This window comes from Apteryx mantelli, chromosome 14, assembly GCF_036417845.1.
Source record: "Apteryx mantelli isolate bAptMan1 chromosome 14, bAptMan1.hap1, whole genome shotgun sequence".
Lineage (NCBI taxonomy): Eukaryota > Metazoa > Chordata > Aves > Apterygiformes > Apterygidae > Apteryx > Apteryx mantelli.
Genome location: NC_089991.1, coordinates 11,251,213 through 11,276,270, shown reverse-complemented (window position 1 = coordinate 11,276,270; position 25,058 = coordinate 11,251,213). Strand labels below are relative to the sequence as shown.

The 25,058-nt window shown below is 41.0% G+C and overlaps 1 protein-coding gene across 15 annotated transcripts in view; it reads left to right on the top strand.

The window, feature by feature from the left end:
* SGCD (sarcoglycan delta) overlaps positions 1–25,058 on the top strand; it is a 400,728-nt gene that overhangs the window by 308,847 nt on the left and 66,823 nt on the right. For all 15 annotated transcript variants that reach the window (XR_010885637.1, XM_067304856.1, XM_013953712.2 and 12 more), the window contains one exon: positions 1,459–1,560. Coding sequence is in view for 14 of the 15 variants with exons in the window: in XM_067304856.1 (XP_067160957.1) it covers positions 1,459–1,560 (102 nt within the window). In the remaining variant the exon portion in view is untranslated. The remainder of the gene's footprint in view (positions 1–1,458; positions 1,561–25,058) is intronic.

Below are 25,058 nucleotides of genomic sequence, written 5' to 3'. Positions count from 1 at the left end.
AATCTAAATGAGCCTAAACCCTCATCTTAGTAAAAGTTATGACTTTCTCTCACAAGCTAAAGGTGAAATATTTTTAGTTGAGCCCTATTCTACTCTGTGGCAGTGTATCCATATACCTGTCTTATTGCATAAAGACCATAAGAAAAATGCGTACAAAATTTTGACATATATTTTGTTTGCTATTATAGTTTGTCAGATGTTTCATTACACCTTGGACACACATAACTAAACAATTTCTGAAGAAAATGGACTATTTGCAGTCGTCTGCTGGCGGCCTGCAGCCAACACTTCACACCATTTGTCAAGAAGATTTTTCGCAGCAGAGTGCGGGGAGCAGTGGGCACCGTGCACGTGTCGGCTGAGTGGGCTGGCAGCCGGGGAGCCTGATGCAGTGCCGGGCAGGAGGGAAGAGGAGGATCGAGAGCTGCAAATATGAAATCTTAATGAGGAGAGGAGAGAAATCTGTCCCCGAATGTCTCATCCCTGGAACTTTGCAATGCTTATTTGAAAGGCAGGAGAATGGTTTGGCAGATGCAAATATTTTGGACATAGAGATCCAGATTAGTTGGATTCCCAGCTCCCTCACCCTCCATCACTGCTTGCCCTTCGTAATGCCCATGCTGTATCTGCCAAAACACAAGTGTGACGTGCCACCCTCGTGACCGGCTGTGCTGTGCCGCGCGCGGTCCAGGCGAGGAGCAGAGCGAGGCCCCGCTCCCGAGCTGGTCATCGCTGGACTTAGCCCAGGATAGACAAGCAGTCAATTGAAAGCATACTCCTGTCACTTAATTATTTCTCCCACAGCAAATATTTCCATAAACGTGGCTTCTGAAAGAGCTATGGTGTGTCTTACAATATCAGAAGTACACGATGCCTTTGAGAATTGCAACTACTCAGCAGCTGTCTGCATCTTTTTGCCTGCCCTTTTCTTCGTAATGGCCGATAACCCTAGAGAAGCCACCCCAGAGTCTCCATGCCTCTCCGCTGGGCAGAGATTCCCCAAATGGCAGAGGTCCAGCTCCATGCCACGTTTTATTGAAATACTCCTACCTAACCAAAGCTTTTTTTGTCAGTGCAGTAAAATTAATCACATATGCTCTATATGGATGTGTTATGAATGAGCAGGTATATTAATGTACAGCCACACGGTGAATATTACAGTGAATAGTTTCCTGTTAACTCAGAACATTGCTGTGTCTCTTTGAGCAGAGATGACTAGCTTAAAAGAACATCTTTCATCTGTGTAAGTGGTTTACTGGGGGGCATTGCAGATTGCTCTCAATAGAATTTTCTCACGGAAACAGAGCTAAAAGGATAACACAAGTAATTGCATTCTCTAGTGCCTCCCAGTGCTTTACATGTTCTTCTTTGCAGAGAAAAAAATCTTTCCATTATTAGAAGCCTGGTGTATTTAGTAATCGTGACTAATGGGGTCACTTCTTTTTGTCCATGTTTCAGGATGGAATGGGGAACCTGAGAATCACGGACAAGGGTCTAAAGCTAGAAGGAGATTCAGAATTCTTGAAACCTCTCTACGCCAAAGAAATCCGGTCAAGACCAGTAAGTTATGGGGAAAGGGGAAAGAATAATCACATTTCTGTAGTCCTAACTACAAAAAAACACAAAGTGGCAGGGTGATGTGGTTGTTGGATAAATTATGTCATTCACTCTGTACAAATGTTATGTAGGGGATAAGACAGTGGGTGTCCTTTGGGTACTTCATCCAGGTACTATATCCTCTGGGCAGTTGCGAGGTGGATGTACGTGGATTGTGTCTGTGTAAACCACAGATAAAATGCTTCCAAGTCTTTTTGTATCCTTTTGAGATAAATCATAAACAATCTTCATCTGAAATTAGTATTTTTTTCTAGGTATAGGGGGTTGCAGGCAGTTGTGAAATCCAGTCTGCATTTTAGTGGTCCTCTGTTTTGCAGTGAGCAGACAGGTGATACCTTGGCACAAGGGCCTGATCTGTCTGCTGGCACAATAAGCAGATTATGTGCTCAGTCCTATTTCGTGTTGTGTTTTAAAATTATGTGCAGTTAAAATTCAAAGCTGCTAGGAGGGACTGCTTGACAAAAGTGGCAAAAATGTTAACAACTGAAAATGAGAAAGAACCCAAGTGTGATTGAAATAGCATTTTCATAGTAATATTTCATTGACTGTCAATGCCTTTTGTTCTTTCTAATGCAATCCTGTTTGTCCTGAGCAGCTTTAAAATAGCTGAAAAGATTGTGTATAGTTTCCAGGATTCTTCACAGAATATGTCATCTATCTTATTTCCTGATCTGAAGTGTTAATTTGAGTCAGATACCAACCTTCCATGTTGATAACAATGGTATATAGCTAATTAAACAAAGTTAACATCCCTTTATCTCAGCGTTTCAGTGGTCTTGAAGAAATTGGAACTTGTAGCATAATCAACACAATATCCAATACACTATCTGATTTAATTATTGAAGGTTGTAACCTCTGTAAGATGGCTGTGAATTGATTTGAACAAGCATAATCATTTAGGAAGAAAAGTTAGTGAGAAAACGTTCATACCAATAAATAATTTCATCTCTGAATTGAAAGCCAACTGTAGAACCTTGTATGGCCTATACTTTGTAGCATAAGGTGTGTGAAAAAGTGCAACCCACAGTTTGATAAATAGACTGAAGAATTGCTACTATGTGACTATGAAACTAGTTTCCACACCATTGACAGTTTAACGAATGTGAGGAACATGAACCATGAGGTTAAGGCCTGTTGTAGGCTCCTTGCTTTATCCCTCCTCCAGGACTGGTATTATTTTTGCTGTTACCCAGAGAAGGATCTAGTTGCAAGCCAGAAGGCCTGATCTACAACCTTATGAGTCAGAGTCTTTCTGTTGACTTCAGTAGATGAGGCCTCGAGACTGTATTGAACTATATGCCTTGCGTACAGTTTCTCCAGCTTCTCAGTGGCCTGAAATGGGAAGAGCCTGTGCTGGGTTGCAGAGCTCTCATAATGCTGCAGTTACTAGAGGGCTGGTAGCTACAGGTGCAATCCTGCTGATTTCAGTAAATTTTTACTTTCTTGTTCTATGCATGAAATAGTTGCAGTCAGTCAGAGGATGATACTTTTGGAATATTTGCAAATATTATTGAATAACCGAAGCTGCATTTTTTAAAGAACACTAGTGTGACCAGCCAGACTACTGTCTTACTAGTGGTTCCTGAGCTTGATGAATACTGTTAAAACAAAGTGCCATACTCAGTAATACAGACAAACATCCATACTAATTCCATAATAATCTTCTCTCGGTTTTCAGAAGAGCATAATGTGGCTTTAAATATGCACAGTGTAACAGAAACGATATGAAAAATAATAGTAAAGAGCAATCCAGAAATATGCTGACATATAATATTTTTCTTATATCTAATTGTACAACCTATGAGTTGTGTACAGTAATAGATAATGGTTTTATTTAAAGCTCGGAAGGTTTTCAGTTGCTGTTTATGTATAGCAGATTTTCAGGAAAAAGCAAATTTAATTTCAGTGTCGTTCCATTTAGTAGATGAAGTGACGCAGTAAACTCTGTGGCGTTGGTGCTGTGTGGAAAGCGCAGGGGTAGTAGCATCGCCTTTTGTGACCGTGGCAGCAGTCCCGCGGCCTCGGTTTTGCCACCTGTGCCACTTGCACGTGTCAGCTGTGCGGCTCCCCACACTGTGCAGTCCCTGGGGAAATCTCTCCCAAGCACATTTGAATAATACATGAAAGCCCAAATTCATCACTGATGCCTTTCCTTCTCTGCTGCATCTCTAAATCCTAAGAAAAAGGTAATTAAAAGTACACACAGACTCACTTTCTTAGGAACTGTACCTTCAGGTTTAAAGACAGCTTGGGATTTCCTCTTCAAAGTGCATTCCTTTTTCAAATTAACCCCTTTTGGCAGGAAGGGAAGACCAAGGCTTAGACAGGAGGAAAACCCCTCAAGTGTCATTTCAAGAGTCCATGGCTGCAGGGGAACCTCTGAGCTTTCGTAATTTATGCCTTAAAGAGCTTTCATTAGGTACTACCTCCTTTATCACCTTCTGGAGGAAGGAGCTGCGTTTAGCTCGAGCTCTTTTTGGAAGGCAACTCATTGTAGCTGCAATTACGACCAAGAACAGATCGTGTTGTACTGTGGCATGTGATTCTTGACAACTTAACAAAGACATGTTTCTGGACTTTCTCTCAAATACATTAGCAGAAGGATGATGCTGGAAGTGGTTCAGTCACATACAGGAGAAGCGGCCATGAAAATCACAGACAATTCTTCAAATGGCTTTTAAAAGTTGTTTCCAGCCAATTTCATTTTGTATCTCTGCTGCCTCTGGTCTCAGGAATTACACCATCTGGGCTCTCTTTCCTTTTCCCTCATCCACTGAAGAATGAACTCCCAAATCCCTTTCTGTTCATATCACTAAGGTCTCTCTTCCTGTTGTTTCCCACACTAGTCCTGGCCCGACGATACTCGGTTTGTAGTGCATCCTGGATTAGCAGCCTATTTGTAAGCATCGGAGCTTGTAAATAAACATAACCTTGTTAGCGCATGAGCCTAAGGATTGTCTAGAGTAATGAATGCTAACTAGCGGTAGCAGAGTTTGCACCTTGTAGTCTTGTTTCAAAGAAATGTGATAGTTGCATTCAGTTCTCCAGAAGTGATGAGAGCATCTTAAACTCCCAGCTGAACATATTGCACACTAAACATTATTTTCCATGCCACTTGCATGGAACATGAGCATCTTGCTGCCTTTAATTAAGAAGTTAACTGGACCATGAAGTATTGCTTGCGTAAATAAAAGTGATTTGTACTTAGTCAAGAAGGTGCATTAGGAATCCTTGCACTTCTTTACTTGCACATAAATTATGGAGATTATTAAAAATTGGAAGGGTCATCTATAAACCCATCTGTAGCTCAGCTGCACTGTCACTCTCAAAATGTAACTGTCTTTCTAACTGTTGTAATTTATGGCGGACAATCGTGTGAACCATCTGCCTGCTTATAAATCAGACAAACTTTGACTAAAAGTTGCATGTAGCAGCACAAATTGTTAATTTGATATGCTGGAAAGCAATAGTAACAGTTTTGTGGTCTTCAGTCTTCATTGACTTAATTTGAATGGAGATTTAAAAATGGAAATTTTCCTGCCTCTGTTGAGAATAGCTGCTAACAAGCAGGTTCCTTCAAACTTACTCTAAGCACAGGTTTAGCTTTCTTCCATGCAATTGCATTGTGTTGAAGTTTGCCACATCCAGGTCTATAAGCAGCACAGAAAAGAAAGGGCAGAAAATACACTATGTGTATTTTCTATTCCAATAACAATAGAAATAAAATCGTGTGCTGAGGTTATACAGTAGTATCAAGGGAATTATTCCGCTGGGTAAGTGTGCAACAACTGATGAGATGATAATCTCAGCATTAGGACACAGAGAAAGATATTGCCATGATAGCGTTAGGATGTTTTTGCCCTTTCAATGTTCATTTCAAGTGAATAGATAGAAATTTAAGCCTCAGTTTACAAATGTTTACACCTGGGCTTAAATTTTCTTACCTTGTATCCTTTTAAAGGTGACATGATCACTCTTTAGCAAAGTGGATTTGCCCGATCAAGATACTTTGCAGTAGAAAACTCTGGACTGGGACCATGCCCTTTCGTCTCTTGGCAGACTGTCGTAGCGGTGGGTACATCTGGGAACACCCGTCGCGTTGTGGGCACAAACCTTTCTTGCCTCTCCTCTGCTAACTGAGGGAACTCAAAGTTATTCTTTTGCTGCACAGGTATAAATGATGGCAAAATTCACTGAGCAGATTTTGAGGAGGAGATTTTAAACCCCTTTAAAAAAAAGAGATTTATTAGTGTATTGTGCCAGTTTTATCTTGAAGTTCTTATTGTTTGTAATCAACTAAACAAAAACAATTTAAAAGAGGAATGCTGTATGTCCAAAAAAATCCTTGAGGCAAAATGCAGTGTCTTTTTTATTTTCCTTTTTTTGGGGTGATGTTAGAGGTCCCAGTTCTGCTCACTGTGGGAAACACCTCGGGATTGGGTCATGCAGGCGCCACTGAGAACAGTGTGCTTGTTCAGAGCTGTGGAGCAAACCCTTCTCATCTGCAGCCATAGGAAATAACTAGTGACTACGGTGGAGAAGGGATTGGGCCCATCATAATACTTGACTGTGATTCTACAAGGACATCTGTTTGGCCTAAAAATTTCGCAGTTGCAGATTAGGGCTGATAACTGCTATTCCCTTTATTGGTGTTTAGTAAGTTCTTATCAGCATAAAAGCTAGACTAGCTAGTGCATAAAATATGCTTTTCTGTACTTTCCATTTTTCCCAGCCAGTGTTTGAATGATGGAAATTTTAAAGGAAGCTTTTAGGACTGATAAATAATTATTTTGCCAATGTACTTGTCTCACAATGTTCAAATCCAGAAGAAGAGGGGTATAATTTTAAAGCACAGAAGCAGTTCTGTAATGCAGGTATTCTTCCATATTATTTGCTCTGCAAGTCTACCTGCTCCAGAGCTAAAAATACACACTGAAAAGCAATAAACCATGTATTTGAATTAAATAATGACATGTGCCCACAATGGGGGCTATCTGCCTCATTGCCATAAATACACGTTTATAAACAATACAATACTAATTTAGATTAAAAAGCAACATTCACCCATGAAAAGAGGTAGTGCAGATGTCAAGATAATTGCAACTTCATATTATTCTCAAGCTGTGTAGTAAAAATTCAGCCTTCAGTAGAGGCTCAGCTACCTAACGCAAAAGAAGCATGGTATTTTTTGAGGAAGGGGACAGGACAATTCCTTTCCTTCCTTTGTCAGAGTTTACAGGGCAATAAAAGGATATTGAATTAGTTCCTGATGATTTGGCCCAGCAAAGTGCTTAAGGATTTGAGTGCTCTCACTGAAACCATCACAGGATGGAAATGAAGTTCACCTCACCACACCATCATCACTTAGCAGTCCCTGTGCCCTTACTCTCACCAGCGATTTGGTCATTAGTCCTTCCAGCATTTAGCTACTCCTTCAGTGATGGACTCTCCAAAGAAGAGAGGAGTCTTTCTTTATGCTTGCTGTGAGATGAATGATCTGTAAGAGCTGCTGGCCACTCATGGACATGGTTTCATGTTGGTGTCCTAACGTTTGCGTCTGGGGGCAGTTGAGCTGCCACGGTGGCTTCAGGGCTGAAGGCAAAACTCACACTATCAAAGGTCAACTTCTGAAGCACAGTTTTTCCTCTAACAATGTTTCCACAGCTTACTCCTTCTCTCGGGATATTTCTGGCAACATATGCTAAAATATTATTTAAAAACCCTACTAATTTTTTAAAAAAAGAGCAAGGTTGCTAATGATTGCATTGCTAACAAAAGGAAGCTTCCTTGCAACCATGTCCGGGCGTCTCACATTCTCTCTATAGAGGCTGCTAAGCATGCACTGTGGCACCAGTCCAAATTGCTTGTCATTAGAGTTGGTGCCTATGTGTGTTTACTATAAAAGTCTCTCTCACTTTGGTCAGTTTGAGTGTTGCTTGCCCAGTAGCTATCAACAGAGAAGAGAGCTGGCAGTCAGAGGGCCAAGCAGTAAAAATACACAGCAGCAGCAGAGCAAGTTGCAAAAAGCATCATTTTGGCATAAGCACCCTCAGTTGATGCACAGATCTTGTTACCATCACCATCCAGAGCAGATTCAAGTCTATATGGCAGTAGGCTGTGAGCATCCAGGGGGATTTATAAAATTGATATGCTCTCCTCTTAATAAATTTCGTTCTCAAGTAATAAAATCCAAAAATCCTACTTCAGCCTGAACTTTTGTTGCCCCGGAGCTTTGGGGGCAGTTAGTGGCTCTGTGATATTTCCAGCTTGCTGGAGAGGTTTAAGTAAATTTTACAGCAACTGTGAAAACATTTCCCTCTACTTTCATAGTGAAATTGGCCAGAAGTCTCTGAAGTTTGAATTTTCAAGGAAATTTTGTAGGTTAGAATTGGGTCTTGCTTTGCATGTTCCCTATTGCTTGTCTAACAAGCTGGTGCTCTCCCTGGGAGTTGTGTGTTGCACACTCAGAGCAAAACAGGCAACCGAAGTATTCCACCTTTGCAAGGTCTGTTTGCATACCGAAAGAAGGAAGCTCTGAAGTAAACAAACTTTCTGAAATAACTCCACAAGTTACATTTCAAAGCAAAATCTCGTTGAGGCTGCCTATGGCATTTTGAAAAGGATTTCATTAAATGTTGCTAACATGTCATAAGCTCTCTTAAATGGAAGGGTAATGGCTCATAACATTTGTAAGCTTTTTAATTTCATGCAATATGAGCAGCGTAATCAACACCTATTAAAGTCAATCAGCTGTGCCAAGTGGGCTACCTACCTCAGCTTTTGTCTATATTTTCATCATGGGCTCACCTCTAAACTAACTCTGGGAACAATGTGTTTGTACTTCCTTATCCTAACATCAGTGGAGATTTGGTGTCCAGACAACCCAGTATGGTCACTACAGAAGTATCTGAACCCATAAGGTGAATAAATACATGTTTTTTGCTTTCTTGGGAGGGAGTATGAGCCATTGGACTGGTGCAGGTTAGTTAACAGCCCCAAAGCCAAACATCAAGGAGAAGGAGAATTTCTCAAACCCAGTTTGGTTGACTTTTTTCCTTCCACAGGTGAAAATGATCTGCTTGAGCTGGTTGTATAAGAAAAGGGGAGCAGTTTAGATCATGCATTTGTTCTGTTGTTCTGATCTGATTCCCTTCTCCTCTTCCTTTCAAACATTTGCAGCAGAACTTTGTGGGCATAACAACAGGCGATGTGCATCACAGCTCAAAGTGAGCTGCTAGGTAAGGCTGGGTGCTCTCTGATCTCTCAGCTTTTGCCTTGCATTTTTACCATGATCACAGAAATTGCTTGCTGCTTCTCCTACTGTGTTTCAGCTGTAGAGGGGATGACAGCAGGGCCGAGTTGTGTGGTGGGGCTGTATTTCCACGGAAATGTTGCACATCAGCTCACAGTGTGTTTTCAGCTGAGTCGTGAGCCTTGAGACAGGAGAACAAGCATTAGAACCCAAAATGGAATAAACAGTTGATTTAATTTATTTGTCCAAAAGAAAAAACATGGAATTATTGATTTTAAAGTTGAAAGTAAAAATGGTTGACCTGAATGCAGGTGGCAGGCAGTTTCTTGACTTCCTGGAACGTGCCCCATGTTTCAGTGTCTGTTATTTCAGCTTAGGTTTGGCTTCTGGAATTTACATGCTATCCCTCTTTAAGGGTTAACTGGGAAGATGCTGTGAAGCTCAATTGTTTTGTTTTTCTTAATTAGCCATTTGTTATGGCTTCTCAGTATTCCTACAGGCTTGTATGAGCTGTACATTGTCCTTTTTTTTTTTTTTTTGACTGTTTAATCTTATATTAAAAAAAAAAAAGCCTTGGGGACTTGGGGTTTCATGAGTGTGGGATACATCAGTCACGTGTACTGATTATGGGTTTTCTGTTGCTTACTTGTGTTGCCGGACAGGTATTACTGTTAAAAGAGAAGCTCTGCTGGTAGTTGACTGAAGCTGACCTGAAGCAACCCATGGGATTGAATGCAGTCATACAGTAGACGTGAATTCTCAGTCCAAAACTTGATCCAAATTTCATTTTAACAAGCTGTAGGCTCAGAAAGAAATAAGCCTTACAAAGCACCTGAAACTGCTCAGGGAATGACATGTGCAATTGTATACTGCTACATTTCTCTCTCTCGAGGGCAAAAGCCTTGAGTTTAAGGATTTACTATGTCTAGACATCACTACTGACAGTCAGGATCCTGGCTGCTTTAGAAATGCTGAAATATAAGAAAAACTTCTTAATACTAAATGTGAAAAAGGAATAGAACTTTACAGTATGGCTAGAGAGAAAACAGAGACATAAGTAAATGGATAAACAAAAAGAAACACTAACATACAATGAGATCCAATTGCAAAGAAACAGAATATTTTTTTCTGATATTTTTGGGAAGTCTCAATAGCAGAGCTTGATGTCCTCTTATCAGAGGACAGCAATCACTTCTACAACTCTTGTACTGATCAAGACTATTTCAAAAGCAGTCTTTTTTTTTTTTTTTTAATAAGGCAAGTATTACTTGCCAAGACAAGCTGTGCTGTCATTAGAAAGTGCAGGCACATGCAACTAGTTTTACAGCCAGTTCGGTTTGTGTGTTCTTTGCTTTGCAACAGGAAAGGAAAAGTCAGACCTTCCAGGTTTCATTTACAAGTCACTTTGCCAGTGATAAGAGTTTCTCTGGTTGTTTTGTTCCTAGATGACAAATTTCAGGTTGGAGAAGGAAGAATGCAGTGTAAAACAAGAACCACTTTAAATTTGCTTCTGTTCTGTTAGGGCAAATTGGTTGAAGCTCTTGGGAAAACTAACTTGCTGTTTTGAAAGTAAAAGTAAAATTTCTTTGGCTGTTAACGTCTCCCTGGCTGAAATATCTCTATTTTTGGTCTGTATCTGCCTGAGGCCATGCCTGGCCATCTATTCCCATGTATGCCAGCATCTGCCAGGATGGGATAGGCCAAGCCAAGCCAACTTTCGTGGCCCGGTGCTGGAGTGCAGCTTGCTACTGCGTGCATACTACAAGCATTGTTTATGAACTGTATGATTAAAAACATCTATAAATCCAATCACAAGAGAGGGACATCCTGACTTGTCAGTAAATCATTGATTTAGGCCTCAGTCCAACCAGATATTTAATTAATAATTTAATTTAGAGATATAAGTTACTTTATTAAAGTCGGTAAGGCCATTCACATGCATGAAGTTAGACATACGTTTGTGTTCTTTGCTGGATTATGTCCTATAACTTCTACTTATACTGCACATATGTGGCAGAGCAAAGCCATCACCAGGAGCCCATCATGGTGGTCTTGGTACAAACATGAAGAAAGATGCAGCGCTTTCCCAAAAGGGTTTTACAGTGCAAAAAAGCTAAACAAAGAGTGGGACAGGAGATAGGGATGAGGACAAACAAGGTGGCTTGCTAATTTGCTCCTCCAGCAGGTGAGAAGTGATGTGAGGAGTTCTGTGTCCATGTGTGGACCCTTTTTAGTACATCACATGCCCCAAGTGTAAGGGAGCATGGTGATAGAACTGGCAGGTATTTTCAAATAAAGGCTGACATGGTAAAGAAGTGTTCTTCCTGGGGGCTGAAGGAAAGCAGTTTCCATGATGCCTATTTTTTTGTTTGTTTCTTTTTTCATTTTTTTTTACTGCAGGCTTTCAGTACAAAATGGCCCATGTCCATTGATTTCCTCTGGATTTGCTCTAATCCCAAATCCAGTTAACTTCTTAGTTTTGCTTCCAACCTGGCCTTGAAAGACTGGATGATTTTCCGTGGCATGTTGCACAAAGTACCAGCCAGGAGTCTGCTCCTCATTTCTCTCCTGGAAGGGAATAACCTGTGGAAAAGGAAGAAAATTCTAGGTGTTTCAGCTCACAGTATTTCTTTCTCATTCCTCCATAAGGACGTGATCCTTGTTTGCCATCCTTGCATGGAATAGCAGGAGATTGCTCGCTTTCAAGCCTTGGATTTTCCCTGGGCAGGAGTGGAGCAAGTTTCTCTGCGTCTTTCCCATCCTTGCCGCTGAGGTTCCCCAGCAAGCATCGGCTGTGTGGTGTCTCTCTTATGCAACTTCCCCCAGAAACATCCCTCCTCAGGAAGTCTGTAAGCAAAAGGAGATGGTGAAGTGCTTCAAATGCATGCATGTATCTTGGGAACCCTGGCTTCAGCTCCCTGTGGCGTTGGAAAAAGTCACAGTTTCTCACTAGATTCAGTTTCCATCCTTCAATGTGGAGTCGCAGCACTTTTTTGTCTTGCTGGGGTGCAATGATAAATCTGTGAAAGTCTGGAGAAACAGCAAGAATAGAGGCTGAGGTGGTTAGAGAGAGGGAAGAAGGAACACAGAAGTCGCAAAAAGGAAGGAGTACCACAGAGAGCCCTGGGTCATGCTGCTTTCCATTTCTTTCCCTAGTGGAATTTAAGACCAAAATCCAGAGTAGAGAACAGGTGTTTATAGAAGGGTTGAATAAAGCCAGGAACAATTCAGAAAGGCAAAATCCCTTCTCTTGCTTCTTACAACAGCCCCATATCCAAACACTGGATATCACAGAAGCATATTAGAGGTGATAAGACAGGAAACCTCTCCAGTTGTGACAGTAATGTCACCAAATTCAGTGGGAATATTTCGGCAGTGTAGAGCAAGCATGAGGGACTAACACTAAAAGATCAAGACAGAGCTAAACTGGGGTGTGGTATAAAGTGAACACAGAAGACATAGGGTAAGGAGAGCAGTTAAAGGAGATCAAGAGGAAATAAATGTGATCTGAAATCATGGAAGCCACTAAGGAAAGGAATACAGAGGTGTTCAGAGGAACACCAAGTGATGCTGCTGTGCGCATCTGACCAGGGAGCTTAGATGCAGATGCAAGGGCAGAGCAAAGCGAGTACTAGCGAGGGGAGCTGGACAGCCCTGGAAGGGAGCGAGCGGAAGAGAGCAGCTTCCCCTCTGAAACATGGGCTGTTGTATGGGACACCCGTGTGGAAACTACAGTCTTGTGGAGGTGTCTTCCTTTGGAACATACTCTGGAATGGTCTTGTTGCAAGGGAAAGTTTTGTTTAATGTGTCTATTTCAAATGCGTCCATGCTAAAATTTGATTTGTAAATCACTGACTGTTTATAAAATGATGAGTAATTGCATACCAGGATTTGTATAGCATCCTGTCAGTGCAGGACATCTTGCTAGATTCTTAACTTGTAGTCTACAACTACAGGAATTAAAATGGCTTTTCAGACACAAGCTTTTTTCTTTCTCTCTTTTTTCCACCTACAGCTTGATATTGTGCTTCTAATTCTTTTTCTCCTTGAGCAAAACAATATACTGTTCCATTGGCTGACCCTTGATTTAAACAGTGGTGGATTTGTCATGGGACATCTAATGAATAAAAGTGGTTAGCATGAGTTCTGCTTCTCTGCTAAGAAACCAGTAGCAGCTGCAGAAAGTGCCCATGGCACCATGAATGGGTGGCTACTGATTTAGAGAGAAGCGTGCTGTTCACTGAATCATCCCTATCACTCTCTGCAGTGCCTGCAAAGTCTTTTTTTTCCGAGTACTAATACAAGCTGAGCCTTCCTCTTGAATGAGATTTGACAGGACTGCAGCCCAGGGCAGTACAACTGAAGAATAAGATGTGTTTTTCCAATGAGAAGTCTTGTAAGACATCAATATTTAAAAGCAGAGAAATAAATAAAATTACAGGCAATCGGGTTGATTGAGGAGAGGTCATTTGTCTGACAGAACAAGCGTCCCCGTCAGGCTAGGCTTTCAGTTCTTTAGCTGTTTTCTTTCTTTTGATTAGGTTGATCTGGAAGAGTGTGAACAACTAATTACTTTTTTTAAAAAATCATTATTTTTTATAGATATATTTTGCAATTTAGAGGTATAAAGTGGGCAGATCTGTTCATCGCCTCAGAACAATTGATATTTCTCTTTCAAGCGGCTTCATTGATGTGTTGTACACACAAGTGAAGCCACAAAGTGGATGGCCGCATAATCCATAGCTGCTGTATAAAGTCAAGAGATCCCTTCTGATTAAGAACAGCTGTAGCACATGATCAATCTGAGCGATCCATCCAGAACTGATGTACTGACGTCGTCTCCAAAGAGCTATGGCTGTGAGTGGGTTGATGGGATGATCCTGAAGATGTTTTTTATGATGCTTACTGTGGGGTAGTATTCAGAGCCAATGTCTGTTCTCTGGTTTTAACAGACCATCCTTCACTACTTAAATGAAGACCAGGGGGCAGCACAGAGGGCAGTGGCACTTATATTGTCATGTTATGTTACCAGTGCTGTTGGCTTGAGGAGCACCTTTTCAATTTTAATTTTATTTCATGTGTACTCGTGCTTCAGGCCAAAATATTGTATCTCTATTGCTGCTACATTCTTGGAATCCCTAGCTACTGCTGCAAACTGACTTTTGCTGTGTATGTTTCCTTCAGATCCAAACTGTTACTTATAAATGATGAGCCTTGATGTTGGTACACAGTTGGGAAAGCAGCAGGCTTTTTGTTTCTCTCCTCAACATTATGTATTATGCAACAGTATGGGAAATATAACTTAGATAAAGTAGGAGAAATGGGAACATGCAGTCACAACCCTTTCTGCATCCTTTCCTGGTAGGTGCCACTGACTGGGTGTCTTCACTGATCAGTTTTGTTCCTCCAGGATTTTAAAAGAACTTAAGGAATAAAATCATCTGGTGGCAAATGTATTCTGTTTAAAAGTGGAGACAACCAGACAGGCTGAGCCACCTGGTTGTGATCCACACAAACAGTAATCCTGGGCTCTTGGCTTTTATATATCTTGCTGTGTTCCATTTTACCTTCACACATCCTAATCCCTTTGGCTGCCTTTGCCATTACTCACCATTTCCCCTAACAGCACTTCCTTCTTCTGCCATGCATGGAAAAAGCATCTGCTGCTCTTCCTGCAAGCCTGACATCTCTTGAAGTACCACTCCCCAGGCCCACGGTGCTGTTGCTTAGGGGGTTATTTTTGCTCATCAGCCCCGTACCATGGCAATACTCTGCAGTTACCCCAGAATGTCTATTGGATGGCAGTCACAAGATGCAGTCAGTTCTCAACGCAGAGCACCCTACACCGCTCACGCAATTGCTCCACTGATCAGACATTTACTACCATTTTATTTTGGTAGGTATCTGTGTTCTGTGCACCAGTGTCCAGCAGGATTTAGCATCTTTCCTTTAGATCAATCCAATTCATGGTCACGTGTTCAGCTGCATCTGTTGTTTTGGCTCCCCAAGTGGGCCATCGTGGCTGGTAGATGTTCTGCCTCTCCCAGGATGAAGGTTTGGCCACCTGTGTTTATTCCTTGAGGAAGTCTGTGACTAAGGGTGTAGACTGACAAAGCAGAAATATTGATCATTTTAGCAGAAAAAACAAAGCGGTCGCATAAAAGGAATTCAAAAGCAATCTCTGTAACTGTTTCTGTGACCTAATAACCCTGTATCATAATTAAAATAGTCCAAATTACTTGGTATCATAGACGCAGTCATGGGCACAGCCTTTCTTTTCTGTCCATCCTATTTTCCCAAATATGCCTCTACAGAGTTAACTCAGTATATTTCTACAATAAATATTCCCACAACAAGCCCGAACTATGGTTTTCATCAATCTTTTTATATCTCCTTCAAACCTGTCACACCAGCATATGTGCTTACAGCAGCTTAGAAAAAAACAGACAAACCACAAATAAAAGCAAGACTTTGAATGGAAAACCTGAATTTTAGATCGCCAGGAACGGTCAGATCATCTTTATTTATATTTCATACAGTGGCAAGGGCATAGTCATCAATGAATAAATAATTGCAGGTCCAGAAAATCAGATTATTAATCCCATGAAGCTGTTGAAAAGGAGAGTATGTTTACCCCTTCAAACCTATTCTCTGATGCACAGACCCACATTTGCCTATGGAGCAGAGCAAGCTGAAGGATGGCTGTCATAATGAAGAGCCTAATAATTGCACTGGAAGCCCAGAAACAGAAATACTTTGACTGCAGGAACATGTCAGGGCTGAACCTTGTCATTTCACGGGCCAGAGGTATTGGAGAGAACTCCACTAGGTAATCACAGAAGTGAGGATGGCCTTCTGTGTTCCCTGCCTTCCAGCCGTAACCGTACTGTAATATAGTTGCTTTTGCAGTGTAATTGCTTTCTCTGCAGGGCTTCTTCCTATTGATTCTGCTTGTGTGGATTTAAATTGTTTGCGGGTTGGAACTAGACTCAAGTTGGTCGGCGTTGCAGTTTTCTCATGTCCGACATCACACGTGATAGTTCTATCTAAGAGCCTTTAATGACGTTCAGATAGCATCGCTCCCTGGCCTGCACGTATGTATTTGATTTGAGGAGAGAGGCTGGATCAGATAAGTTCAGGACATCAATAAATACGTGGATTTTGTTTGGTGACACTTGTTCAATTTGAATCTTTTTTTCCCAGGAAGCAGCTTGTGTTGTGTCATTTTTTTCAGCATGCTGTGTAAATGCTCTACATCTGCAACTGTCGAGGATGGTGCCATCCCATAGCAATGCCATCTGCTTGTTCGCAAAGTGCTTTTTGCATAGATTAAAAAATGTGAGGTGTTACTCATAATTAGGCAAATTGCATGCTGTGATCTGTGATGGATTTGATTTCTTTTGCTGGCTACTTTGTATATGTCTATGTGTCCATAAGTATTGTCTACATACCAGCATATGGATGCAGATGAATCAGAGACTCATGAATTCCTTTTCCCCATCTAGACAGATGGAAATGTTTTCTGTTCTTCTTATTAGCAGCAGTTGAATTTCAGTTACACCAGGGGCCTCAGCAAGGATCTTTACCATGTTTCATGCCATACATACATGCATAAGTTGGCATGGCCAACTCTAATCTAATACAAGAAGTTAGTGATCCATGATCAAGGCCAAGGAAAGTTATCATTTCAAAGCAATGGTCAGAGATTGCCATGTTAGTAGTAGTCTTGGAGAAAAATATTTGGGTATGTAACTTGGTGTTATGCAGTGCAGTAACGAAATTTCTAAAGGTGCTGTGAACATTGCATAACCCAAGTCTCTCTGGTGAGTCAGACTTTTGGAAAATATTGCTGTTCCTTGCATGGTAACAGCAATATTTACTCTTAAATGTGTATTCAGCTCACTAACTGACTGAGATCCTGCTTCTTTCTGGTTGTAATGTGGTCCAAGTAATAGAAAATGAGTCAGAAATCGCTAGTTCTGTATAATTTTAATATTGTCTTCAATTGCCTTTTATAGATAGTGAGCTATGATTTACCAGTAGTTTTAAAAGATGCCTAAGCCAGGCAGTAGGCATAGCTGGAAGGCTATAAAATGAAAATGAATGAAAGGAGTTCTGCACACCTATCTGGAGTACAAGTTATGAGCAGTGTATAGCTATACAATTGGATGATTTAGAATATTTTAAACCTCAGCAGCATTCTCTCCCTCTCTCTCCTGTGGTCTCACACATATCTGCAGTGTGTTCACTTCAGCGGGAGATCTGTCACCACTGGAGTCTGACCATAACTAGCATAACCCAAGGCAGCGAATAGGCTATAACTTAGCACAAATCCATAGTCCTGTTGTTAAAACAGCTCCTGTATACGAGGATCTGATCTGTGCAAGCTACCTCTCAGTCTCCTTAGGAGCAGCTACTGCAGTTAGTTATTTCTGGGGGAGAATACTGAATAAACTGAAAACAACAGCAAATACTCAGTTGATTTCTATTAGAAGGTGGTGATTAATGTGCTGAGAATCTAGGACTGCTGTTCTCCTGCTGAAGAGAGTTACAGTTCCTCAAGTGCTTGTGTGAGGAAGAGCTCTTCCCCGGTGATGCAAAGTTAATCATCAGTACACATTTGATCGACTCCGGTATAACACCTTCAGGTGAATTCTGAGTACAGTGAAGTGCTTGAAGCATATGCAGAATTATTTGGTCATTTTACGAGTTCTGAAGCTCTGTTTCCTTTGTTGCAGATGGTGTCTAAGTGTGTCTTGCCAGAGGACTCCTGGTGCTAAGCATGCCTAATGTGTCTAACCCTTTTAGGTTACAGCCCAGGAAGCCAGTAATGCTCGGTTCAGTTCTCAAGGTTTAGTGAATGTGCAGCAGCCTTCAGAAGTTACCAACCCACTTTTGCCAGCCCTGTGGATACTGAACAGAGCGCCAGCACACGGTTGCGTTCTAGTTTTGTTCACATGTCTATCGGTTTCATCGTGTCATCGGTGGTTTTCTTCACATTATAAGCCAATCAAGTAAAATAAAAATGGCAAACGAATGAAGCAGATACAATGTCGTGGAGATTTTTTCAGTTTTGTTTTTAATGTCAGTAGACATGGTGTAATTTAATTTTCAGAAACATCTCTTCTGCAAAGCAACTGATTAGGTATCTTGAAGAGGAAGCAGCCACTCTCTCTAAGCACTGTATTCGTGAGATTATTACAGATATTCTTCTAAACAGGGAAGCTCCTAGATTGCCAAGAATAAACCACTTTGAAGGATACAAATCCCCTTGGGTATCCGTCCAAAAGTAGAACCCAGTCATTCAGACCTCACATCACAGACCTGCCTTCTTTGCCCTTTAAAAAGCAGAGTCAGAAATGTAGTTCCTTTAATGTAGCAGTGGGAAATTTTGCTTTTATTTTTATTGTTACTAAAATAAACTTCAAGAAATGCCATAAAAGAGGGATTTTTGTGGTAGCAGACATAAAGCTCCAAAATATGTACTTTTTATGCAGTTACAGCGTCAAATTGGGTGAGAACGCAGTATTTTTACATAAGTATTCTGAGCAACATGGTAGTGCAAAGTGTACCTTTGCACAAAGACAGCTGCAGCTATGAATGTTGTTTGCATAGAAGGGACTTGTGTTTTTTTGTCTTTAAGCATTTGAATATTTGACATTGAAAATAACAAATATCAGAAGTTAGCATATAGCCTGTTGAGTCAGCTCGTGACCTTCTGCATTTATGGCTTTAAGTGTCGGTTGCCGGACAGAGCTGTACCAGCTCCATTTCTGATCCACGTTACATGACTTGGGTGCGTTACACTTGTGAAAAGAGTTTATTTCCAGGAAGAAAAGGATAAAGACTACATTTTGTTACCTCTGCATTGAACCTCGTCGCCTTCCTAAAAACAATTGTCTTTAGACCTAAATAGGCATGTACGGGGTACTGCGTAGCATTGTTTTAATCTGTTTTGTGTTATCAATTCTGTTCACCGTTTGCTTTCATTCTGCTATGAAAAGCTTACGTTGTCAAATCAGAGTTCTGCGAGAAAAGGGATTTAGTTACATGAACATCATATTCGACTGTTTGAAGGACAAAGTCAAGATCAGAAGAGACTCAGTGACTGAACAACAAAAAATATGTTCAAATAACATTAAGGGATGTTTTCAATCTAACACCTAGGGATTTAGCTGCATGACTTAAAATTGTGTGCCAGAAGGCTTCTGGGCAAAATCCTGTTCTTGTTGTGGGGAGCTATATCAGAAAGAGGAGGAGGATCTATTGGTTTTTCTTTTGTATGGCAACTTAAGTAGAAACATTAATGGTTGGCTTGCAAGTTTGGCCTTAAGTCTATGGTTTCTGTTGATATAGGTAAAAGCCAGGCTGCTTCTCCAAGGGGAGCTCTTAGGGGCAAAGTTCACTAGATTTTCCAAAGTTTGTCCTCACAGCCACAAATAGACTGCTTTCTGGTGATGCCTGTATGCTGTCCTGGTGAGGTTTGTGGCGATTCATAGCTGTGCCAGTTATTTGATCTGCAATATCTGTAACCAATTCTGAATTTTTTTTACTTGATTGTTTCCTCACATCTTTGTGTTCCATGGGAACAGCCCTGAACTTTTCAGAGCTGCAGACACCTTCCAAAGCAGTTCAAATCCAAGACCATTTTCTTCGACTCTGTGCTCGCAGCATGTTCTGGAGGTCTTTGTCTTTAGGAAACTCTGGGTTTAGCGTCATGCAGTGAGAGCGTTATTGGTGCTGCTCTTTGAAGGGATGATTACATCATATGGGAACATGCAAAACTGAGTCAGTGATACTAATTTAAGCATGTCTGTGTCAACCAGCTGGTGGGAACAACAGAGTAAGTGTTAAAAAGTGAATTTTCGTGGTAGGTCACAGTGCCTGAACATGCCTGACAACTGCAAAAATCAGCTTGGGCACAGTGCTCTATGCCACAGCAAGAGCTGCTAGGTTTGGTTGCACTAGGAAATATGGGAGAGGTGAGTTCTTGTTAGAAAAGTTTCCCTGTCTCGGTGAAGGAAGTCTTGTTACCTGAAATGATTGCTTTTTGACTCAGTTTTCGGGCAATGATTACTTGCTACTCCAAAACAGGCAGAACCGTGAAAAGTGACCTCATACTCTGAACATCCAGGAGATGAGATTTGGAATGAAATGCAAACAGAGGATTTCTAGGAGCGTGTTGCTTGCTGTCCCATGAGCAATGACCGAGTGGCAGCGCCCTAGCAGAGGGCATGGTAGACTTGTGCTGTTCGCCTATGGATGTGCCTTTATGAGACTGAACTTGAAAATTGGGTTAAGCACTGCAAGTTTGTGTCCCAACCTTGCCTCTTTTTGTGTGTTCAGCCCATTCAAACTACAGGTTATGTTTTTACATTACCAATCCACTTTCTCTTCCTTGTCTTCACAAGCAATTGCTGTCAAGATTTCCTGATGATCTTTTTAAGAGAAGAGAAAATGTATTATACAAATATTTATAAAGTATCTTAAAATAACAAGCCCTTTGGGGAAAAAGTAGCTGTCTGCAGCAATACTGCACCACGTGGATTCAGCTGATTTGAACTGTGCTCTTTGGCAGTAGTTTAACTCACTGCTGGTCCTGGGCTCGGGGTGGAGGCGGTGTATTTGCAAGTTCAACTCCCTGCCTGCGAGAAGCGGCGTGGCACTGGTGTGATCTTCCGTTGAGATACCTGCTGCGAGCCAGGATGTGCCGCCAAAATTTGAACAAATGACAACTTCAGAATTTTTCCATCTCGGTCTTTACGATGTGCAGTATTTTCTGGGCTAAGCCCTACCAATGGAAAAGTGCAATCTAATAGATAATTGTAATTACTGCTATTATTACTGCCTTTGGCTCTTGGTAGGACTGATCAGACTTCATGAAAGGAATATGTTATTATAAACTGCAGAAATACTTCCTCTCTAATAGCAGCTCTTTAGTGCAGGCAAATGAATTTGCTGTTTGTGGCTTTAGGTCAGGCGAAGGAGCGCATTTGCTCTCCTGGTGGGCTGGCTGGTCATTTACAGAAAATGAGCTGCTGCCGGCTGTGTGCAGAGCAGTGTTTCTTTCTGTATGTCAGGGAGAGGTACAGGTGAGCAGGAGAACGGTGCTCTGAGTGGCTTTTCCGTAGACTGCTCCTTGCCAGCCTGGATTATGCTTTAATGTTTTAACTTTTCTCATTATTTTTTCAAGCCTGTAGGAAATTCACCATTTCCCTTCTTTCCACAAGCTTTGCTTGCACTCACTGTGCAGCGTCATTGAATCCATAGGATCAGATCAGAGCTACTCTTTTTGACCTTCCAAAATATGAAGATGCTGACTGTGATGCATTATTTTTAAATTGCCTGTTAACATTTAAAAAGATTTCCAAAAGTATTTAATAATTCTCTAAAACAGTCTAATGACATCTGTTAAAGCGTTGAATTTCCTTGAAGATGGCACTGGTTGGAATTGCTTCAGCTGCACATTAAGGTTGTCAGTCAAAATGCTTTTACTGTTATAGTCTTTGATCTAGGAGTTTTTAGCATCTTTTCCGGAGCGAGCCAGAGAAAGACACCTAGTGAGCTGTTAGGGTTTGTTTTGCCATGCGTTTAGCCTAGTGAACAATCAGTCGATACCTTTTGCAAAACCCCCTAAGTCCTGCCGAATACCTCACTGCTTAGTGAGGAAACATACAGTTTTGAAATATTTTTGCCCTTTTCAAATTCTTTATTGTGCAGCCTATGTCCAACATTTTAACATATTGGGTTGCTGTGGCAACCTTTCCTGTGTCTGTGAACATTTGCATTAGTGTTAGACCATTAGGTCTGTTAATGAAGGGCTGGAGTAACAGGCAGAATTTTGTATTTGCTAGGTAGGATTTTCTGCAGAGGTGAATGGTAAATTCGTGGTGGGCTGGAAATGGATAACTAGCCCAACAGTCCTTAAAAGATCCCAGCCTCAACTGCCCCCAGAGCTGGAACTGAAGCCCAGTGCAGAGTGGGATCCTCAGCCTGCGTTCTGCCAGGAAAACATGCAGAAGGGGGAAAGTTGCATCCCCTCCCGTTGGTGTCTTCACCTGGGTCTCTCCAGCAATCTGATCAATGTAACCACGGGAAAGAAACAATAATGTAAAAGTAGTGTCCGAAGGGAGGTGAATGCTGAGGCCATTTGCAAAGTTGCCTAGGAAGTTAAGTGAGCGGCTGTGGCTCAGGGAAGTGCTATGGGATGGCTAAGTTACATGACCTGGTAACACCGCACCGTACTAGAGTTAGCCGATAGCCCTTGTGAAGAGGGCAAAGTTGTGACAGCTGTGCCTGGGCATGAAGATCAAGCCAATGCCGTCATCTGAAAGCGGTGGGCGCTGCTGCTCAGGAAGGTGTGGGGATATTGGTGATGGAGGGGAAGAAGAACAAACGACAGAGAAAAAGATTTACCAGCACCTGCAGGCAGTGAAATGTGTTGGATTATTGAGTGATTGGCAGTATCAGATATATTTTATTTTAAACGTACCTTCCTGAAGAATAGGGTGGAACATTTGAGAGAGGAGCAGGCAGACAAACAGAAAAAGGCTAGATTCCCTGAATCCAAACGAATACCTAATCCTGGTTTTGGTTCACTTCAGTTTTCTTTGCATCAAGTTCAAGAATAAAGTATGTTTCATATCTTTAATATTATTTATCTGGAAAGATTCAGAACTAGATTGTTGCATATTATGCTTCATAAATGTGGATATGTCTCATACTTACAGTGTTGCAATTACAGTCAGACTTGGTTATTTATTGCATGCTGATATTCTAACTCTAGGTCTATTGAGTTATATGACAATTTGTGGGAATATTACTGTACTGTACATAATTATTTTTATTGTGATGATGATGCCATATTGATCTAAATTTCCATTTGCTCAAGTGCATCAGAATAATTAATTCTGTCTCTTGATAACATGAAATAGTAATAAAAGTGAAAGGTTTCCCCTTTTCAGTTATCGTTTCTAACTTAAGATGTGTTTTAAGAATTTTTTCTGTTTTCTGTGTGATTGAATGAAGCTGGCAGCATCACTAAGCCTGTAGCTCTGTGTGTGAGAGGTGTCTCTTTTGTTACCTTTGTAAACAGAAGATGATGGACACCAAATCTGCAGAATTTTCAGCAAAAGGGAATATTTTTTTGCAGCTCTTCTTCATTTCTTAATGGCAGAAGAATTATGGAAATGAGAACGGGCATTGCATTAAGTGCTTGAAATGTTCTTTCCCTGCAGACCAATAAAAACATAATTCTTCCATTAGGGAAATTTAGTTTTTTGAAAGCTGCATGAATCAGAGCTCTGAATCAGTGAATGAGATGACTCTGCTGGGGTAAGTGTTTCAGGGTCTGATTATGTGTTTTAACACTTTTGTAGGTGGATCCCACCTCTTGGCTTGTCTTGTAAGACTTCTTTGGTGCAACTTTTTCTGCAACTCTTTTTAGATTAATTGCTTGGCTTATCTTGTAGTAAAGTGTAATCTTTTATTACGCAGATCAGTAACAGAGTTCAAAAACCAACCAGTCATGTAGACTGAATGATTTTTTTTTCCCTCCTTAATTCAGACCAGAAGATTTCCTAGCCCTTTCAAAATGCTCTATCTACTTGCATAGCTCTATAAACAAAAGCCAAGTACTATGGGTCAAAAAAGGGACCTTTCTGTACTTCATATAATGTGTTTGTAGTGTCTATAGTCTTACCTCTGACTATAGATTCATACAGATTGTATCTATCTGCCTTTATATCCTCCACTGTGTCAGTATGAAATTGAACATGTAGCAGTAAAATGCTGTCCCTGGAGCTGTTCAGATTAGGTCCCTAGTCATGGCTGTGGGGAATCTAATGCCAGAGCAAGCAGGTATTCAAGTGAAGCCATCCTTTCTTCTATGTTATTAATGATAAAACAGTAATCAACATTAATTTTTAGGAGACAGAGACACCAGGATCTTCTGAAATTTGTCCAAGGTCAGACAATGAATAAGTGGAATTCTTCTTTTTATTATTTTTATTTTTTATATTATAGTTTATCTGTAAATAGGCTGAATGTAGCCTTAATGGTCTAATTATAATTGTTCAGCTAGATCCCATTTTTCCCTTTTCTGCTGAAAGGCTGATCTCATGGGTGCAAGTCGCACAAATACTTAAAGCCGCAGATTTAATTCTTGTGAATATTTGTTCACATGGTTTTCTAAGGTTTGTTTTCTGCAAACACTGCTGCTGGGAACAGTTTATCCATCACCAAAAGTGATCGTTGAGGCTGCAGTCCATCACAGGACTCCAGTGAGTACATTTCTGTGCACCTATTAGGTTATGTTTTATATGTGGACAACCTGGTCTTTTTGCAGTGATCTAGAAAAGTGATATCTATATAAATACTAGTTATGGTGCTTATAAATTCAGGAGGCAAAGAGTATGTGCCTGATATGCAAGATTCTCCATCCTCATCCTGACCTACAGGGTCCTCTGAGCATTATTCCCACAAATGGAAAGATTTTCAAACACTGGAAAGAGACTTTGGTGTAAGAAGCACATGGACATACCGTTTTCAGATCCTCACTGTTATTGTTGCTGTTGTACCTCCTCTACTGATCCTGTGGTTTAGTCAGTTGATGAACATATTTAGTTGCCTGCTTTAGAGGTTATGAGTAGACACTGGCAGTGCATTTCCACCTCACGCATTAGATTTTGGGGTTATTTAAGTTTGGGTGATTGTAAATTGGGATCATCCTGTGTCAGTGCCTTAGGTGGCTAATAGCCCTTGAGAAACCAACTATGTGGACTGGGGCTGCTTGGAGGAAACACGAGCTCTGAGGTGTCTTGCATGCATTTGTGTACAGAAGGGGCCAGATGGTTTTTGTTGTGGGTTTTGTTTGGCTTCGTTCTGCAGGTGGATTACCTGAAAAGGGTGGTGCCAGGTAGCCGTGTGGTTCCCGTTTTTTAAGAGCTGCTCTAGCTTTTTTCTCAGAGGTATATTTAAAATATAACAATGGGCAGAAATCTGTGTGGTAAAGTGGGGAGTGGAGAAAACTTCATGTCTTGTGGTTCCCCATGGAGCCTGATGGGATGGATCTGGTCTCAAGTGGTGCACACTGGCATCACAGTTCGGATGGTGACTGTGGTACGTGCCAGATGGTTCACTGAGAAGTACATTGAGATGAAAAGCACTTTCTCCATGTTAATAAGGTTTT